Source organism: Atractosteus spatula, chromosome 6, assembly GCF_055471065.1.
Source record: "Atractosteus spatula isolate fAtrSpa1 chromosome 6, fAtrSpa1.hap1, whole genome shotgun sequence".
In the NCBI taxonomy this organism is placed as follows: domain Eukaryota; kingdom Metazoa; phylum Chordata; class Actinopteri; order Semionotiformes; family Lepisosteidae; genus Atractosteus; species Atractosteus spatula.
Genome location: NC_142711.1, coordinates 42,392,537 through 42,412,967, shown reverse-complemented (window position 1 = coordinate 42,412,967; position 20,431 = coordinate 42,392,537). Strand labels below are relative to the sequence as shown.

The 20,431-nt window shown below is 39.9% G+C and overlaps 1 protein-coding gene across 1 annotated transcript; it reads left to right on the top strand.

Annotated features, from left to right (window-relative positions):
• Positions 1-4,197: 4,197 nt before the first annotated feature.
• On the top strand, positions 4,198-19,283 carry LOC148832912 (carnosine synthase 1-like). Its single transcript, XM_088919181.1, has 9 exons — positions 4,198-4,266; positions 6,886-7,134; positions 7,845-7,934; positions 8,736-9,232; positions 9,737-9,941; positions 13,785-13,870; positions 14,234-14,465; positions 16,763-17,025; positions 18,057-19,283. The coding sequence occupies exons 2-9, from the start codon at positions 6,912-6,914 to the stop codon at positions 19,281-19,283; spliced, it is 2,823 nt and encodes a 940-aa protein (XP_088775307.1). The 5' UTR covers positions 4,198-4,266; positions 6,886-6,911.
• Positions 19,284-20,431: the final 1,148 nt, after the last annotated feature.

Below are 20,431 nucleotides of genomic sequence, written 5' to 3'. Positions count from 1 at the left end.
TGCCATGCTATTTGGTGGAGCTATGCACAGTTATACCTTGATAGAATAAGAAGATGTGTATAATGAAATCCACTACAGAAGGAGTACCCACAATTACTGGTGTACACAATGAATTTGTGAATGTTTCATTTAGTTTGGGATATCCTTTTACGCGTGGTTGGCAGGGCATCAAATGAAAAGGTGATGGATCTTGTGATAAACATTGTGGACTGTATAAGAACCAAGGCATTAAACCACATTTTTAAGAGCTACTGCAAGAAACAAATTCTTGGTACCTTAATATGTTACATTACCTTCACATGCTGGAGCACGGTCAAACCGTCTACACTCTGTGGCAAAAAGTACTTTCTGAAGAAAACAGATTCAGATTTTTTCTGAAGACATTGATATGAACAAGGGGTAGTACAGTTTTTTGACTAGTGCACTCACACAGAAAGCACAGTTATTGGCAAGAGAAACATGTACAGTACTGTAGGAGATTGGGGGTTTTAATTTGCTGTAACAGATCATAAATCGGGAATTACAATCAGAAATTGTTTCAGTAAATTGTGAGAGTACTTGACTTTTAACAACCAATTTAACATCATAATTTACAGTCTCATGCATGGATTCTAAATATACATTATGCAGTTTATTGATATAATCAATATATTGATAAACAGCAACAATGTAATAGAATATATCTGAAATGATCTGCTGTGAATACGAATGCTGATCATTCACTCAGGGATTACAAAGATCAGAGTTAATAACTTAAAAGTTAAAAAGGACAAAGAAGCTGGTGTTCAAATGCTAATGTTTCATCACCTACAGTATTAGCTCAAAACGTTTTGCATGAAAATTTAAAACTGAATTTGCCTTAATTTGAAGGTTCTTTGACAATCCCAGGTGTTTTTGTCTTTTTGTAGGAAGGCAAATGTTTCCCACCTGTGCCAGTGTTGAGTAATTGTTAATCAAAGGTACTGTGGTCATGTGAAAGGATGATTGCTATACTTGATCAGAGTGGGTTATTATGCCAATATTTTACCATGCTATTTGGTGGAGCTATGCGCAGTAATACCTTGATAGAATATGAAGATGTGTATAATGAAATCCACTACAGAAGGAGTACCCACAATTACTGGTGTACACAATGAATTTGTGAATGTTTCATTTAGTTTGGGATATCCTTTTACACATGGGTGGCGGGGCATCAAATGAAAAGGTGATCGATCTTCTGATAAAAATTGTGGACTGTATAAGAGCCAAGGCATTAAACCACATGTTTTAAGAGCTACTGCAAGAAACAAATTCTTGGTACCTTAATATGTTACATTACCTTCACATGCTGGGGCACGGTCAAACCGTCTACACTCTGTGGCAAAAAGTACTTTCTGAAAAAAACAGATTCAGATTTTTTCTGAAGACATTGATATGAACAAGGGGTAGTACAGTTTTTTGACTAGTGCACTTACACAGAAAGCACAATTATTGGCAAGAGAAACATGTACAGTACTGTAGGAGATTGGGGGTTTTAATTTGCTGTAACAGATCATAAATCAGGAATTACAATCAGAAATAGTTTCAGTAAATTGTGAGAGTACTTGACTTTTAACAACCAATCTAACATCATAATTTACAGTCTCATGCATGGATTCTAAATATACATTATGTAGTTTATTGATATAATCAATACATTGATAAACAGCAACAATGTAATAGAATATATCTGAAATGATCTGCTGTGAATACAAATGCTTAAAAGTTAAAAAACGCTTTGACTATATTGTGTCACATTCTACGTTCTATCAGTCTCATATAGTTAAATCACTTTTATATTCTTAGACACTAGTAAATATGCATTTACTATTGTGAACTAAACATCAAATGCGTTTGGGATAACAGTTCAGATCTTGAGAATTAGGATGTTAATAATGAAGTAATACTCATCAATCTGTTGGCCAAACGTCCTTGATGAGTTTAAACTTTGATCTGGTAAATAAAGCTGGCTGGGTTTCCGTATCAGGTTCTCTGTGCTGGGAGGGTCATGATGCAGACAGAGAAGAGAGAGAAAGTTTTGCCTGGCATTGCCTAGCAGCTTGCATTGGTTAGGCTGCTACTGTACCTCTGCCAAAGTAGAATCTTGCAGTTTGTCTTCTTGAGATACAAGTTAGTCAAAATGGGAACTCGGCTCACCTTGGATATACAGTAGCTTTGCTCAGAATATTCTAGGATATTCTGGATGTCGACAAAAAGGAGTCCAACTGTCTAATTTCGGTGATCAGGCACCAATTACAGTGGGTTCATAAGCACAAGATTCATCTGTTTCAAGAACAATATCTTGGACAGAATTCTGCACTTTACTGACTCACCCTCCTGGCATGGCTTCTTGAAGAAAAGTTTAAGTCAGACAGCTTGCAGTTGGAAAAGTCAGATTGCCAGTTAGATTGAGAGTTAGATTTAAAGATTATTGTCCACTGCTGTGGAAATTTGTCTTTGGCTTCTCCCTTAGAAATACAAAACACACAAGCAAAACAGTTAAGTGTCACATAAAATCACATTAAATCACAATAACAATATGTGATACCTAAATAAATAGATAAATAAATAGGTAGTGGTGGGACTACATGTATAGTTCATACATTCATTGAGTAGTTGATCAAGTTGAGTAGTTGAGTAGTTGGGGCTGCTATTTCCCAATTATTTTTTCTGCCACAATACTGGACAGTTTGGTTTTGTTTTTCAACCCCATGTTTCCATACCAAACTGTCATGTTAAATGCCAGGATGCTCTCAGCAAGGCTTTTATATGCCTTCTATAGGACATTTTGACTAACATTAAAGTTCTTGAGTCTGAATTAAAAACAGCCTCCGATTTGCTTTCTTAAAAATGTTTTCTGTATTATCAGTGTAACTCAGCCTCTGATCAATATGTGTTCCCAGATATTTTAAACTCTCCACAACCTTTACAGACTGACCATTGAGTTCTATCGTCTGCAAAGATTGCCCCTCACTGGTTTTAGCATTGAAAAGAAGCTCTTGCCAGAATGATATGGGGTCTAGTTTATGGATGACATCACAAGTTGATGACTGGCTGAAATGCCATCTGGTTTGGTTCTGATATCAGCCCTGTTGATCACTTATTGGTGCATCTTCCTTTTGGTGTTGAATAGCAACCTTTGACCTGTGATTTCACAAAGAAACCAGCCTGGAGACTGGCTGGAGTCCGTCTGTTCTATATGTCATTACATTGTTCAGTTTAATACAGCTTTATGATGTCTTTTATCAGAGGGGCCTCTTTAGCCACAATCCTGTGCCATCCACAGACAGCAAATGACTGCTTGATCAAGGCATGCCAAGGTTATTAGAAATCTTTAATAACACTTAATTCTAAGTGAATTAATAGTTGCTACAGTGCATTTAAATGTATGGCCCAGGTTCATTAAATAAAAAAAGTACCTGAAAATGAAAGCTGGGATTGCATGATCTTGAAATGCAACTAAGTTTCAGGAAAAAGTGTCTTGGACACCTGTCCAAGTGGATTGAAAAGTCTGTTTATCAAAACATACATTATGTGCACTAGCTCTTGAAATGGAAATCTAATAAGTAAATTGATTCTTAAAATGTAGAGAGCTTTGCAAAAAATATATTGGTACTTTTAGAAAATATGTAACTGCTGTGCTACGGGCAGATTTTTAGAAAACAGTACGTCAACAAAGTACGTACTGTTTAGGTTACTTTAGAAGACAATGTACCAAAACAATATATGCTGTCTGGGTCATTAGATTAGCCGAAAGTAACTGATAAGCTTTGAAAAACAAATCTAGTGGTGCTTCTTCTTTCGTTTTTATGATGTAATCTGTTTTGTCTTAGGGAAAGGGGAAGTGTTAGAAGGGACAAAGTGCTGAGCTTTCTCTTACAGCGCAACATCTTATAAAAACCCTGTACTGCTTGTAACAAATTGAGTCTCTGACGCACTCTGCAGAGTGACAGCAGGGCTCCCATGTTGCAATATGAATAAAGACCTTACTGAGTGAATGAGAATACCTCTCCTGGATCTTCTTTGATAAAATTCCACAACACTCTGTTAGAATCTTCATGTACAAGCTGGAATTACTGTAAGTTTGGAATGCCTTGCCTATGTAATTTAAACAACTGAAGCTACTGGACGCAGCCCTCCTTAACTCATTTGGTTATGCATAATTTGTGTTTTCATTGATTCATTTAAAGCCGTGTGATAAAGGAAGCAGTCCCAGTAGTGAAAACAAGACGTCACCAACACTCAACAGTGAGTATGATTTTGACACTTGACAGCAAAATGCTTTGTACAGTAACTCCTGGTATAGTCCTAGACTGTGAAGACCACCTAATTATCATTCTTTACATGATACCTGCAATAAAATATTATTCACTGCTTAAAAACATTATGCACAATGTTGCATAATGTTATTTTTATATAATTTTGTTATTTAGTAGACCAGAGAAGTTACCTTAGCTTTTTATTTTGCTAATGCAAAAAATCAAGTTGTCAAGAAATAGATTAGTTAAATGAAAGATCATTTAATCATTAGATATCTATGCATTCTTGTGAATTTTGTTATATATTGCTGTGATGAGCTTATTATTTATGTTTGGGGGTTTTTCATGCAAAACATTGCCCAACTTACAGCTTACATTTCAGATGTATTATTGGTGTAATTTTGGTGACTTCTTTCTTAAACGAGTAGTCTGACGATGTGAAAGCCCAGTGTTTATATTTAATACAAATCTCACTGTGCTGTATAAATGGGAATAGTTATATGTGTAATTGTGTGAAGGGTAGCTGTATCTGTATAAGGTCTCTGTGCTTGGGGTGGGAGAGTGAATTTTAACTTCTAGAATAATATTAAATTAATGTTTTAAATTCAGCTGTAATACGACAACAAAAATACTAATAGCATGAATGTCTTATAGAAAACAGCATCCATAAACTGCTGGTCATTAAAAAGCCGGGTTCTGTCAAGGGTTGATGAGGTTGACAAAAAGGGTACAAAAAGTAAAGCATTTACACTACAGGAAAATCTAACAAAAAATTGAGCTGACGAATAAAGATATTGAATGAAAGGTGTCAAATGCCTTTTTAAAAAGTTGGTATCCAACGGAAAATTAAAAAATCAGTTTGTCCTGTAGAAATGTTAGGAGTGTGACCGATTTGCTATTTGCTCAGTCAGGAACTAAGCCTTGTGTGAAGATCTGCAGGTCACGCTGGCCAGTTGGAGACCTTTGCACATTCCTCGCACAGGTGAAATCCTAAGAATCCAGGGTGGTTCCAGTGTTTGTAGTTAAAACACTTCAGGAAATAAATAAAAAAACAACTCTGCTCTGCTTTTACTCAGCAGGTCTTGACCATTGCCTCATCAACAAGTGTCATGACTGTAAACAAATGCATCATTATTTACAGACAACAGTGAAAACACAAACCTCCAATTTCAATCAACAAATAATCAATTGCGCTGCCCAATGCTTCCTGGAACTGAACCCACAGTGTTTTGTGGCAGAATATTATGTTATGAGGTACAGAGAGTGATGGAAACAGATTTCTACTTGCTCAGCCAGAAACCTCTTAAGAAGTAACACGATACATTTTTTACATCTTTTTTTTTAAGACTTCTGCTTCACAGGGCTCATTTCCTGACTTCCAGACAGATGCTTTCTGTGTAAAGTTTACTCATTCTCTCCAAGATCATCACCAGGTTTTCACCAAATGCTCAGTTTTCTACCCACCTTCCAAAAACAGGTTGCCAGGTGTCTAACAGGTGTCTCTAAATTGTCCCTGAGCGGTTGTGTGCCAGTTTCTACTGTATAGTCGGGGAGATAAAAAAGGGGTAACGGGGCCAGACACTCCAAGCCCCGGAGTCGGCTGGTTCAGGATGCTGATAGGAGGCCAATGCCCTCAAGACACAGGCATAGGGCAACTTGGTGGTAGGCGGGCCTCCGGGCGTCCATCTTTCAATGCAGAGCCAGAAATGGTGGGAGCATCTAGCTTTTGTAGGGAAGGGCTGGAACAGAGCGCAGGTGCACAAAATCAACTAAAATGTGAAAGAGCCGGAGCGCCCTAAAGGGGGAGGGATTACAATCATGATACTGTGTCCCTTACCAGGAACAAGCACATTTCTGATAATAAATGGACAGCTGTGTCAGCATGCATTGACTGCAAAGGAACACTTAAAGGTTCATTCATGTAGAAAGAACAACCATAAAGTTTCAGCTGTTGAGCTTTCTTCTGATGCGTCAGATTGTATTTCTTCTTTCTACTTTTCAGCATGAAGTGTTAAATAAATTGACCTTTGTATTTCTGATAATGAATGACACTCCTGTAAGAGATTAAGGACTCAGAGATATGGGGATGAATTAAGACAAATACATTTAAGTTGATTAAAACAGACTGTGATGAAAATGGTTTCTTTTGTTCTTTCTTTTAAGACTTAATGGGTAGTTCTCATCAGAAATAAGCTGTTTCTCAAGGAAATAAGACTGACTTCTTGGAAATCTAAACTCTAATTGTGAGCTAGTTGTCCTGCCCGTACATATGCTGACTTCTGTCGCTGCACAGACCTGACTTTACAAATGTTCCCTGTGATATATTGTATTAAAAGTACATTGGTAAAACACAGCCAAACGTAGTGAACTGGTGGCGAATTTTGGATATGTATCATCAAACTTCTTCCATTACCCACTGTGGGGAATCGAAGAGAATAGATAGTGAAACCATTAGAAAATCAGGCAATGCAGGAATTTAAGTGCCTTAAATATATATACATCTTGAGCCATTTAAGAACAGCGTTGCTTCTTAAAAAATAAAGTGAGTAATCTGCAGCTCACAGCACTGGTGATGCTAAAATTGTGTTTTGTACAACTTGTGCTGCAGGCGTCACTTGACAAGGTCCATCAGAGATGCAGAGGAATAAGGACACGCTGAAGGCACCTGAAGCAGTATGTGAGAATGAGGTGGGCTGCCAGAGCTATAATGAAGGAGACGGTCCGCATGTTCACTGGGAGGAGAGTGACCCAGCCCTACAGGAGGAGGGGCTGTCAGAGTATTACAGCTCTCTACAGCAGATACTACTGGAACTGGGGCTTCCTGAAACCAGAGACCGCACAGCTACACCAAGAGCAGGTGGGTCCGAACCACTACTCTACTACTTGGCAAAGTCAAACTTTTCTATTTCTAATAGGTACTCCTTGTGATATCAGTGCTAATCCTGGGACTCACTACCCTGTGATTCTGCTTTTAATTTATTAATCAAACTGTTCTCTGCATGTTTTCTAATAGGTACTCCTTGTGATATCAGTGCTCATCCTGGGACTCACTACCCTGTGATTCTGCTTTTAATTTATTAATAATAATTTATTTGGCTGATGCTTCCATCCAAGCCACCTTAATTTGTATACCGGTTATTTTGCTGGAGCAATCTGAGTGAAGTACGGCAAAGAGCAAGCAGTGCTATTACTTAAATTTAATGCGGTATTGCTATGCATTGTTACAGAAGAAGCATTCAAAAAGCATTAAAAAAAGTGGACCTTTTGTTTATTTCTCTCTCAACAACAGCAAAGATAAGATTTATGGAAACCTATTAGCAATGCCATTAGAGTGGGTCGAAGCACACTCTGGAAAACACACAGAAACAGGACAAGTATCAAAACTTAAACTTTTTCCTCCAGTGAAAAAACTTATTTCCCTTTTTTTAAGCTTTATGGAAGCAAAGACATTTCAGTGGGGACAAAAGTTAATTTGATGTTTTTCCACTCCTGTTTCATCTCTAAATAAGGATATTAAATCATTTATGCTGCTTGGTACATTACTAATAGAACTGTTTCTTTCTGCAGATTTGACTGATCCTAACATGACTATCTGTGTCCTGGCCTCACCTGACAAATATCTTCCTATTCTGCTGGAGGGAGGCAGGCGATGTCCCGGTATGTTTTATTGATGTCTTTGAATTCCTTCAGCATCAATGCCCATTCCTTACTCTTGTGTCTAGAAAAAAAGCTTGTCACTGATTCAGCCACAATCCAGCCATCAGTTTCACCAAGACATCTGTTAAAGCTAAATTTAGCTTTTCATCACAACCTTTTTTAACAAAGGTAACATTTTAATATATGCATGAGTTATTACTAACTTGGGTTGTACATTTATAGTGCACAGAAATTAATGCTTAGGGTGAGAGGCAGGTTTTTAATCCGGGAGGAGACAAGAGTAACGAGGAAACGAGAATACGATCTGAGTGTTATCTGCATAGAAGTGGCATGAAAATTGTGAGTGGTCCTGGGAGTAGCACAGAGCCTTGTGGGACACAAGTGGAGAGTAGCAGCAGTACAGGGGATATCCAATGCTCTAATAAAATTGTCAAGTTAAGAGAAGAACCAAGTGTATGCAAATGTAATATTAATAGACATTATTGAAGAGACCATTGAAGAGACTATTTTACCTTCTGCAAAAACAAATTAGTGTCACACATTTGGGGCCAGTTTGAAAAATGCTTCACATCAGTCTCTTTTTCATCTGAAAGGATGAATTCTTGGTTAAGGGAATTATCTGATTGAAAGCGAACCTCATTTCAAATAGACTTCGTAAAACTTAGATGTTAAACATTAGACTTAGACTTGGTTAAACCCTATAGTGTTCTCATTAATGTTTCACGGGTTGATCCTAGGAGTAATATTGCTGAAAGAATCAATGCTGATCATTTCTGTGTTGCTGCTCTGCTGTCACCCCAGGTCATGTGATGCTCTGCTTGTCCTCCTCTTGGCTCTCCAAGGCTCCTTCCCAAAAGCACCTAGGGCTTTTCTCTCTCCTCATCCACAAAGCCGTCACCTTTGGGTCAGGGGGCTGCACTAACCTGGACACCTTCCAGCCTCCCCGACGCGCCAGCTATTTCCTGAGCTCCCTGGGTGACCACAGCATGCCACACGAGGCTGAAAATGGGCAAGTTCTGGGCACCATAACGGAAGAGGATCTGGACTGTCCAACCTGCGGTTCTCCCGAGCTCACCAGAGTGGTTGAGGATGTACTTCTGACTAGACAGCTGGTGGCTCAGAGAGGCATTAAAGTACCACCAACCCTGGCCTTTGCCTTTCGCCCCAACCTTAAATCCTTGCCCCCGAACACCCAGGTGACCGTGGTTTCTGCTCAGGAGAAAGAAGAGCTGCAGAAGGCCATGCTGGGGGCTGTTGAAGAGTTTCTGCACCGTCCTGACCTTGAGAGCTGCCACAAAGCAAGTGTATTTTCTGAGTAAACAGGGTTCGCAATAAAACTTAGTCTTGGTATAAGATTCAGAGATAAACTGGCAGATTTTCTTCAGTCCGATTAAATACAAGTTTGTATTTCTAATCAGTTTTTAATATGAAACTGACAGACAACTATGTGTTTTCCAAAAAAGAACAAATATAGAAAAGGTAGTTTATGATGTATGTTACAAAAATGACCAGTTTACTGCAACGTGATTGCATTTCTTTCTAAACAGATTGACTTTTTCCTGAGTTTTACCCTTTACATGACAAACACTTCCTCTTCTGTTTCAGAAAAGAAAAATCTGACATTTAATTTTAGGATTTGCATTTTTACACTTCAGATTCCTATTTCTGTAAAACAATGTCTCTAATAAGCTGTAGAGCTTTATGATGCTGAAAAATTGGAAAGAGGGGGTACACTGTAGGATTGAAGAGTAAAGGAAGCCCAGAATTACGAGAAACCCCAATTCTGTTTCTTGACTCCACAGGTGATGGTCCAACCTTCTGGGGCAAAATGGTGTTTCCGTGACAACGTGACAGTTCACCAAAAGAGCGCAGGAGAAGAAATCCTTCAAGCAGCACTAGGTCTCCTGCCCAGGATCCAGCAGGGAGAGTCTATTCTCATCACGGCGTCTTACGACTCAGTCCAACCGCTGAAGCCCTGGAAGCTGCAGCAAAGTGTCATCTTCAAAGGTAAAAGCTCGGCTCTCCAACTTTATTAAGAGAACGATACACACTAGTTGGAGCAGTGCAAACATAAAGAGGAAAGACCAATATACGGGTGAAAAACTGTTAACATAAATTTCAAGGAAGAGTACAACCATATGGCCAATAAAATAATTTTAACAACTACTTTTGGTAGTGTGGGTCCTGGGTTCTGCACTCCAAGGTTACAGGTGGTTTAAGGTCCAGTAGGCTCTATTTAAAGGCTTTGCACAAAACTCACAAATAAAAAACTCTAAAAGAAATAAAAACTCGTCATTCAGAAATAACAGTCTAACCACAAAATTAAACATCTGCTGTACCACCATCGTTTCCTAGTTCACACCCTGATTTCTTCCAAACAGTAGCTGTTGCAGTTGGACACCCTTCTATACTAAAGTCAACCCCCTAATTACAGACAGATGAGAATGTTCGTTCCAACCCATTACTGAATAATATACTGTAAATAGTGACTAATACACACCCATGGAGGCTAAGGATCTGCGCCTGTGGCTGGAAGGTTGCCGGCAGAGGAATCCTACTCCATTGGGCCCCTGGGTAAGGCCCTTAACCCCAACTGCTCCAGGGGCGCCATATGGCTGACCCTGCTCTCTAACTCCAAGTTTCTCTCCCTGTCTGTGTGACTCATGGAGAGCAAGCTGGGATATGCAAAAAGACAAATTACTAATACAAGAAATTGTATATGACCAATGAAGTGATCTTATCTCATATGAGGCTACCTTGCAAGTGGTCCTTTGTGATGACCTTTCTAGTGGCAGGTCTGTGGTTTCAAGGGGCAACCTGCCACACTACATTGCAAAAGCATTTTATAATACAAATCCCTTCAGCTGCATAGCTTATATATTATATACAGTATTTTATAAACTGCTATATGAGTTTATATAACAAAAGTTCGGGAGGGATGACAACAACCACGTTCAATTGTTCCCAGCCGTCAGTAATCAGCAATCACTCCCTTCATCCTTCCTCCACAAAACGCTATAAATACCAACGTGATATCCCTCTCCCTCGCGTGCCACTTTTGCATCCGCTGCTACTGCGGCCATCTCCTGGGCCCCAGGTCTGTCTAGTGTCCTACTTCCGGCCCAGCCAGCAATTGTCCCGTCTCGTGTCCCTGGACCAGTGTTCAATTTAGCCCCGGGTTCCCATCTCTGGTGCTACGGGGGCCACCCCCTTGGCACTGGGCCTGTCCAGTGTCCTACTTCTGGCCCAGTCAGCAGTTGTCTCGCGTCTTGTGTCCCTGTCTTATTCGTGTTTCCGTCCAACCCAGCCCTTATGTCTCGTGTCCTTGTCTCGTTGGGTCTTGATCCCCTGCTGTTCCGTTTTATAAAAAAAAACACATTCCAGGCTGCCGCGTGACTGCATATCTCCCAGGCTCAGACACCACTGCTCACGGAGTCGGGTCTTCGTCTTGGAAGCGTGCATTTTCAAAATTCATGTCTCATTTTCCCTATCCCAGGAGTTCAATTTGGCCCTGGATCTATTCGTTTTGTCTCTGCTGCTACTGCGGCCATCTCCCCAGCCCCGGGTCTGTCCGGCGTCCTACTTCCGGCCCAGTCTGTAGCTCTCACGTGTCTCATCTATTCAGCCCTGCTACTATTGGCTTCACCTCTTTAATGTCCATACAGGTAAGTCCCATGTCTTGTATCTCTGTCCCGACTTTGTGTTTTTTCTCTCGCCCTTTCTGCCACTGGTACCACCTGATTAAGGTAAGTCCTTTAAGTCCACCTCATTAAGGTGTCCTTCGTCCCATGTCCCCATTACATCCCTGTCCTTTATCTCTCCCCCATGTCCACTCTGCTCCTGCTTTGTTCACTTCCCCATCCCCGGTATCCAGTTCATTTCTCTTACCAATCGCTCTATGTTTCGCGTCCCCTTCTCGTCGCCTCTTTATCCCCCTTCCCCAATTCAGCCTCAGTCTCATCCCTTCCGTCCTCTGTAGCTACCAAAGCCACCCCCCTCGACTTCCGAACAGGTACAGTAAGTCCCTCACCTCATTCCCCTGTCCTATGCATGTTTTTATCCCCAGCATCCGATCTGGCCCCGGGCCCATTTCTCTCCCTCTCATCCTCCGCGGCTGCTGTCGCTGCCTCTCGTTTCTGGGTCCGCCCAGCCTCCTACCTCTGCCTACTCAATAATCACCCCTTGACACAAGTCCCTATCCCCGACATCCAAATCTGCACCAGGATCATTTCTCCCACTCCGCACCGCTACTCCTTGGATCCAATACTGCTCTCACTTCACGTAATATCCACACATGTAAATTCCATGAGCTACAGTGGAATTTTACAGCTGGATATACAGCCGGAGTCTGGAGCTATCCAAAAAATGCCTAGCTGCCCGGAAGGGGGGCATCCATTGGGCCGGGACCCCCAGAGGTTGATTTTCTCCCAACAGGAGTTTTTGTTTTCCTCTCCACAGTGCCCACATGGATCTGTCATTAGGCCATCAGTGCTCGCTATCCAGTTCCAGAGTCCACGAGAGCTGCAGCAGTTAGTTCCTTACACTTAATTTATCGTCAGATAGCAAAGGTGTTACTTGCCATAAGGTCTACAAGCCTCCGCATTTCCTTCGAGCCGGCTACTCCGTCCGTCTAGGAAACCCTCATCAAACTTATAACAGCTATAAAAGGCCAAGCTGCTACTGTCTACCTCCATCTCTCCTCCTGATCACTGTGTGAATCAAGCGCAGGAGTCTCCAATTTCCATTGCTGCTTTTGGGGGACACAATTGCAAACATGGGCCCATATCCATCCAGATAACATCACCACCACTAACCCAATCTAATAATAGCAGCAATTTCCTTTCCCGTCTACAAAGAGCCTACATGGTTTCTCATCATTTACACCCCGTGTTCATTTGAATTCCCTTCCGTCAACACCTCAACACGTACCTATAATAAGCAACTCGCCTATGCGAACAGAAGCCGACTTCTCGACAGTAAACCTATACAGAACGCAGACAGGCACTCCGACCACCCTACTGCTGCAACAATCCGTGCGTCACAGACCACACCTCCAAATTCTGCATTGGTGGCTTGGGGTCCCGCTTGGTTCTTTTTGGGAGTTCTGGCCTCCTCGTCCTATGGCCAGGAGGTCAGCCCTCAGCCAAGCAGGTTAAGCCAAATATCAGCTCCATAATAGTTCATTACACTTCGATCTTGGGCATTGTCATTCCTAGTGAAACATTCCTTTGTCTTTTACTGCACAATGTTAGTGACACAAGTTTACACATAAAATGCGCGTCAAGAGAATTCTAGTACCACAGTGCATAAGGGAAGACACAGGGTATTGTGTTCACAAGAATGTTTTGTGCCATTGTATGAAAACGATACAATGAGGAAGGACAGACAATGGAATGCCTATTAGCACATTAATAATGCAATAAATAAATAAATGACTGAATGTATTTAAGACTTACCATTTCCTGCTACTATTTAAAGTTAATGTACGGGGACTAACATGAAACATAGGTATATACACAATTTCACTGAAAATCAAGATATTGTTTCCACTATTTAGAACTGAAACATGTAAACTCACATTTTGTTTGATGACCCACATGGTTAAGGGTCACACGGTTAAGGGAAATAATGATAATTATTTCCTATTCAGTCAAAATTTTCACTTTAAAAAATGAAGGTTGACATTCTTCTTACACCTCGGGCTGGTTTTCTAGTGTTGATAATGAAATCAGACATTCTCTGATTAAGTTATGATGAAAAGTAAAGCATAGGGTAGTGAAACTACATGGATATGAATGAATATGTTTTAAACATTTATTATAACTGCCTGTATACTGTACATTTATTCAGAGCCAGAGGTTTCAAGAAGAAAGCTTGATCTCCACATCAGAGCCACAGTTTGCCGTTCTGCTGATGATCAGCCTCAGTTGATGCAGGTACAGTGCAAATAAAATATATTGTAGTCATGTGGTTGTCAGTAGATGTTGAACCCAAGTAGAATAATATTAGATAATTATCAAATTATGGGGTCTGTTATTTTAACAGATAAGTTCCCCATATGTGTGTAAAGATAACTGTATAATTTCTCCCCATGAAAAACTGTTCAGATGATCTGTATCAAAGTACATCTGGAAAAAAACACCAGCATCCAGTTTCCTACCTTATCTGAAGAGAAGTAATAATGTTTCCACGCCATTATCTTTTGAAGATATTTATCTTAAAATTTAAATCCTGCAGGATCTCTGGGGAAGTACCACTGCTCTGGACATCAGTGCTAATGTTGCTTGTCTGCATTTCAGGTAGTGTGCTGGGTGAACAGGACAGAAGCTCTGATTAGAAGCTGCCCCACAGTGTTGCAGTCTCTGGAAGTGACACTTCAGGACTGGGGCTTCACAAAGCAGGACTACCTCACAGAACTTCAGCAGCTCCTGAAGCAGTGGGCCGAGGCAGCCATGCAAGGCATCATGGACTACCAGTCCCAGCTCTCCAGTGAAGAGAGGGGAGGGGCTACTGCTCAGATTGATTTCATAGGTACTGCTCTTTAGTGACCTTATACGCTAGGGATAGGCAGAACACAGGAACATAAGAAATGATGCATGCCAGATTTTCTGATTTAGTAATTTAGTACCTAATGAGACTAAAACGTTTCCAGCCATTTCTTAAAAGAGCTCAGATCCTGGGCCTCAAGTATTTGGCTGGAAAGCCTGAGGTTTGCAGATATCTTCAGCTCCTGATTTAGTTCTTTCCCTAACTGAAACATTAACCCCCCTTTATCCTAAACTGTCTGATAATCTCCTGAGACAAAGATATAAAACATACTTTTTATAATGTGATATAGTGAGGAAAACAGAACATGAGTTTTAAGTGAGGTCTTACTAGCGCATTGTAAATCTTAAGCATAACTTCCCCAGCTAATTATTTCATGTTTTTCACTGAGATCAGAAATCTGCTTTGATTTCTCTCCTTCTGAAAAAAAAGTAAAGTAAAGAGTAAATAAAATACTCTAGCTATCGCCCGTTATCTCTTCTAAACACAGATAAAATTGTATGTAACTTATCTAGTCCATTTGCTTGATGCATGTATTCTCTCCTTCATTCACCCTCAGAGAGGGTTGATGAAAGAAAGATAATTTATCAATTTGATCTGTACTCTGTAAAGTGCATCCAGCCTAATGCTTCTGCTTGTTAATGGGGTCAGTGATACCTACTCAAATTCATTTGATTTGAGGAACCAGACAAGACTGCTCTCTTAGTCCTCTGCTCTTTGCTCTCTCTTTGAAACCTTTTGTACCAGATGTGTGGTGGAATACTTCAATTTTACTGATTAACATTTATGGTATACATCTCACTGTATGCTACCAATATTTTCTACCTTTGGCTGGTGTATCTTGTTACCTCTCTAGTATTTTAGAGTTGGTTGAATTTCTTACTCTTTTTTACAAATACAATATTAAATGGGGTGAATTTTTTTATGCCACTTGGCAGTTCAACTCTTTCTTTTTTAACTTTTACCTTACATGTGCAAAGCAGTTTTACATTATTTTTTAGCCTAAAAATTCACAAAACATCTCAATGTACCTACAGTACTGTTAAGACCTTAGAATTGTTTTATTGTCCAGTAGATTAACTTCAGTTCTGTAGTTTGTAGGATATTATTGATACAGTATATACTGTAGTCCAGAATCACCAGTTCATCTGTGATTATCTAGCTACCTATCTTTCTGAAAAATTCTCAGTTTTAACTCAGGAGTCTTCTCTTAGCTGGGCAGCTTGGTGGTGGTTAACACATGCTAACTGAAGTAGTCCCAGTACCATCATTTATGATTTTCCAGTATCAGATTCATGCTGACCAACTGGACAAATTAAAAGATTAATGCCTTTAGTGGTACTGGTTCAAAATCGAACCAACAATATTTGGGTACATTAAGAAATATTTTATTATGATGCATATAAATAAATAAAAACATAGGCTATTGTGTCTAGCAAAGTACTGAAAACTTTGTTTTTTCTATCTTTTGTTAAGTACTGGAAGATTACACTTATTTTCTTTAATTGTCATAAAATCTTAGTTAAGTACTTTAAAAGGCCTAAAATATATCTGTCATTAACTCGATTACATATTGAATACAAAAATCTATTTTTGTATTTTTTGGCCAATTAAGCAATTGCTTTTCACAGATTTCACCCAAACCTCGATATCAGAAAATATTTTATTTAGTTTAAATGAGATATTGTATGAATATTCCGGTAGTAAATTTAGAAAATACACATTCAGCTAACTTTAAAACATGGTTTAAAAATTCAATAAATATTCAATATGTATACAGTTAGGAGTGTAACACCGGCGACCTGGCCAAATTTCCCATTGGCTCTTACCAATCATGGCCTCCTAATAATCCCCATCTATGAATTGGCTTCATCACCCTGTTTTCCTCCCCACTGATAGGTGATGTGTAGTGAGCATTCTGGCGCACTATGGCTGCTGTCACATCATCCAGGTGGATGCTGCACATTGGTGGTGGTGGAGGGGAGTTTCCCATTACCTGTTAAGTGCTTTGAGTGGAGTGTCCAGAAAAGCGCTATATAAGTCTAAGCAAATATTATTATTATTATTATTATTATTATATTTAAGAACTAGGAAGCATTACAAATTAATCAAACAAAGCAAATAATTAGTTAAATAAATTCATTAAGAATTCAGTTAGAATCAATACTAGCAAATGAGAAAATGACCATCGCAAAACATATCCTTTTTCATGGTCTATAGTTCATTATAAGTTTTTGTGTGAAGATATTTGAACTTTTCTGTGTAAATATGCCTCTCTTCAGGTGTGGAGTTTGCTCTGACACAGCACAAGGACAGACTGCACCCTTTCCTCCTGAGCCTGACTTCTCACCACAGTGGAATTCAGAGCACTGCCACTCAGCTCCTGCAGCCCCACCAACAGGGCAGCACTGTCGGGCCTCTCGTACAGGCCATGTGCCACAGAGCCCACTGCTCTTTCATTGCTGACAAGACCATCCTGTACATCGGAGCAGGAAATGTAAATAAGCTGATAGTGTTTCAGTCAGCCAAGAAATATCACATCAAGGTAAGGTTTCTCGCCTCAGCTAAAAAATCCAAATTCTGATGCACAAAAAGTTGAAATCATTAAAGATACTTATTGCTGTATCCAGGGCATACATAAGTGATATTTAGGCTGGTGTTTCCTATTTTTAAGAAAAACACATGTGCACTGTTTTGAGTAAAAGTCTCAGTTTCTAGTTTCATTCGATGAGATCAGAGGTGCAAATAATAAGCAGAGCATGTTAATTTTTCTACCTGAAGAAGAACACATAATTTCAAAATGCTAGTGAACAGCCTGGGCTGTTCTACAATAGGAGATAAATCAGTTATGTTAACTTCCATGTTTTTAAAAAATAGAAAATAACAATTCGTAATATGTGAAATGTTCTACATTCTCACTTTACCCCATCAATATTGACAAAACTGAATTCAAATGGTTTAGTATCCTTCTTCATCCGTTTACCAGTCAATCCCTGCTGGTATTTATTTGAACATTTAATAATGGTTTACATCTGAAGCTTACTGTATATCTGTAGCATAATATACATCTTGAAATGGATTTTCATCATTACGAAGCATTTTTATCTTTAGCATGCCTGGAAAAACATTTTAACCATTGCTCATCTCCCAAGCCTCCTTTTTAAAAGAAATCAAATCCTGAACTTTTGTAAGTAAAACTAGGAAACTAGAAAGAAAAAAAGGAAACGGTGGCCAATAAAGACCTAGATTTAATTTGGGTATATGCCGTTGTCTCGTGACTTATATCAAGAGCTAGTTTCCCAAGTGACTCCTGTCACATTTTGGCATTATTTTTCCCCTTTAAGGATCTTAAAAGGTTTCAGTTATGTCCTAGTTGACGAGTTTCTGCTCCCAAATCCATCCACTGCCACCCCGAAACTATGATTTCAGAGTATGACAGGATTATTCAAATACAGAACAATATCCTACAGCATCTGAATGTAAATAGACATCAACACATGCTGTTCTTCTCAGTTTGAAACCCATGGCCAAACAAGAATGGTAAGATTCCAGTGTGTTAATTTCTGTTTTTTTTAGATAATCTTGGTAGATTGCAATTCATCCCATCCTGGTTTTGCGCTGGCGTGGAAAACCCTTCATCACGATTTCAGCGATCACACGCAAGATGAGTCTCATGCCCATATCATATCCAAGATGGTCCGGGATTTGAACGTGATTGTCGATGGCTGCACAACTTTTAATTGCGATACAGTTATACTGACGTCCCTCGTGTGCAAAGAACTAGGTCTTCCCAGTGATGGCTTTGAAGCGCTCGTTACTGCCAAAAAGAAGAGTCATTCTCATCGGCACTTGGGGGGAATTCACCACGGCCTGCAGCATCTCCCCAATCCCTCACTCTACGTAGTGCCCTGCCTACCCGTGGACAGTGAACAGGAGCTCGAAGAGGCCATGGCACAGGTGGGCTTCCCTGCAGCAGTAAAGCTGGAGAAAGGCAGTGGTGGAATGGGTGTCAAAATAGTGGAGAACTCCCTGCAGTGCCAGCAGCACTTCAAGAGCCTAAAGTGGGACTTAAAAGGAACAACTTATCACATGATAAACAAGGGATTCAAAAATGAACCATTTCTGATGGAGTTCATTAGCGGCCCAAGGTATGTCGTAGACCTGGTAATCTTTCAGGGGAAGCTCTTGGCAGCATTTGTCTCTGATTGTGGGCCTCCCGGACTCTCTTACTTTTTCAACACATCACACATCATGCCCACCTGCCTCTGCCCTGAAAAAGAGACCCAGTTAGCCATTGCTGCATACCAGTGTTGCCTCCACTGTGGCCTGAAGAATGGGGTCTACAATCTCGATATGAAATTGACTGAAACAGGCCCCAAGCTCATCGAGATCAACCCACGACCGGGTGGAAGTTATCTGCCTAGCTGGATCAAGACGGTCTATGGCACTGACATTATTCTGTGCACCTTTCTGATAGCCTGTGATGTCCATCCACACATCTGGACCCCTGAACCCAGAGGCTATGTTGTAGGTATATCTAGCCCTGTTTTTCAGCATGTTCAGGCCCTGGAAAACCCTTCTTTTCCTGTAATATTAAAGGCTTTGGAGGAAAATGGGATTATCAATTCTATCAAGGTTGGAGACATGAAAAATAAAATTGACTTTGACTTTTCCTCCTTCAACATTACCAGCTTCAGTCCCAACAAAGACGAGGCCTTCCACAGGCTCATTGCTGCTTCCAAAATTCTTGATTTGGATTCAGAAAAACATCCCGTCAAGTACTTTCTGGACTTCATAAAGTAAATTGCTTTGTGAAAAGGTTCACAAAGCAATTTTACTGAATGAAGAATTGGATCTAATACAATTTTTGTCATTGGTAATTTTAATATTTGGGATATTTTTAGAATTTGAGCATTTTTAAAATAAATTTGTATAAAATGTACATTTAAAATTTCATATTAATTTCATATTCATGTTTGGTGTAATATGTGCATTTTTTCAAATATCTTGAAAAACTCACGAATTCAAATCAGTGTATTATAACCAAAATACCAAACAGGAAATAAGCAAACATTTAGCAGCACATGGTCATTTATTGGATGGCAGACCAAAACCAATTTCCCCTTTCTAACAATGTATCATTAAAATAGGAGAGAACATTTTTAGCCAGAGGATTCCATAATTTAGTGGAGCAGTGGCACTGTGGCTAAGGATCTGTGCCTGTGGCTGGAAGGTTGCTGGTTCAAAGCCTGCGGCTGGCAGAGGAATCCTACTCTGTTGGGCCCCTGAGTAAGGCTCTTACTCCAATGGCTCCAGGGGTGCCATATAAATGACTGACCCCAAGCTTCTCTCTCCCTGCCTGTGTGTCTCATGGAGAGCAATTTTAAGACAAATTCCTAATGCAAGAAATTGTATACGGCCAATAAAGTGATCTTATCTTATCTTATATAAGATGTCAACATTTCTTCAAATAGATAAGACATCAAGTTGTTTCATAATAATGCTCATAATTCAATATACTATTCAGCTTTCAGATGACCTGTCTGGTAACCCAGTCTGGTTAAAACAGAGCTCTCCCATCATTCAGCCACTTGTTTTCTCCCTTCTTTTGTCTTTTCTCTCTTACTCCCTCTCTGTTCCTGTATGCACTGTATGTTGTGATCCATTCCAATGGAGATCGTCTTAATGACCTCCTTAGGAATGGCCCTGGCACTGTTCAATGTTTATTCTTTAATATGGTGGTCCTAATGATATACAGTGGAGTTAATTAACCTGAGTAAATTCCTCACACTGAGTTTATCAGTGTCTTCCTCCATGTTTACTCTCCCCCTTGTTTAAGGACTGCTAGGTAAATACCGACATTTCTACATACTTGTACATCATTCCAGACCTTCTGAGGAAGGTAAGGGGAGTTGCAAACACTGCTAACATTGCTAAGTGTCAGATTTCAC

What these genes read in the sequence shown, in the direction of transcription:
- LOC148832912 (XM_088919181.1), top strand. Translation starts at nt 6,912, where the DNA reads ATGCAGAGGAATAAGGACACGCTGAAGGCACCTGAAGCAGTATGTGAG. An exon ending in GCAAAGTGTCATCTTCAAAG is followed by an intron (nt 9,942 to 13,784) that starts GTAAAAGCTCGG and finishes ACATTTATTCAG; the next exon opens with AGCCAGAGGTTTCAAGAAGA. An exon ending in ATCAGCCTCAGTTGATGCAG is followed by an intron (nt 13,871 to 14,233) that starts GTACAGTGCAAA and finishes TCTGCATTTCAG; the next exon opens with GTAGTGTGCTGGGTGAACAG.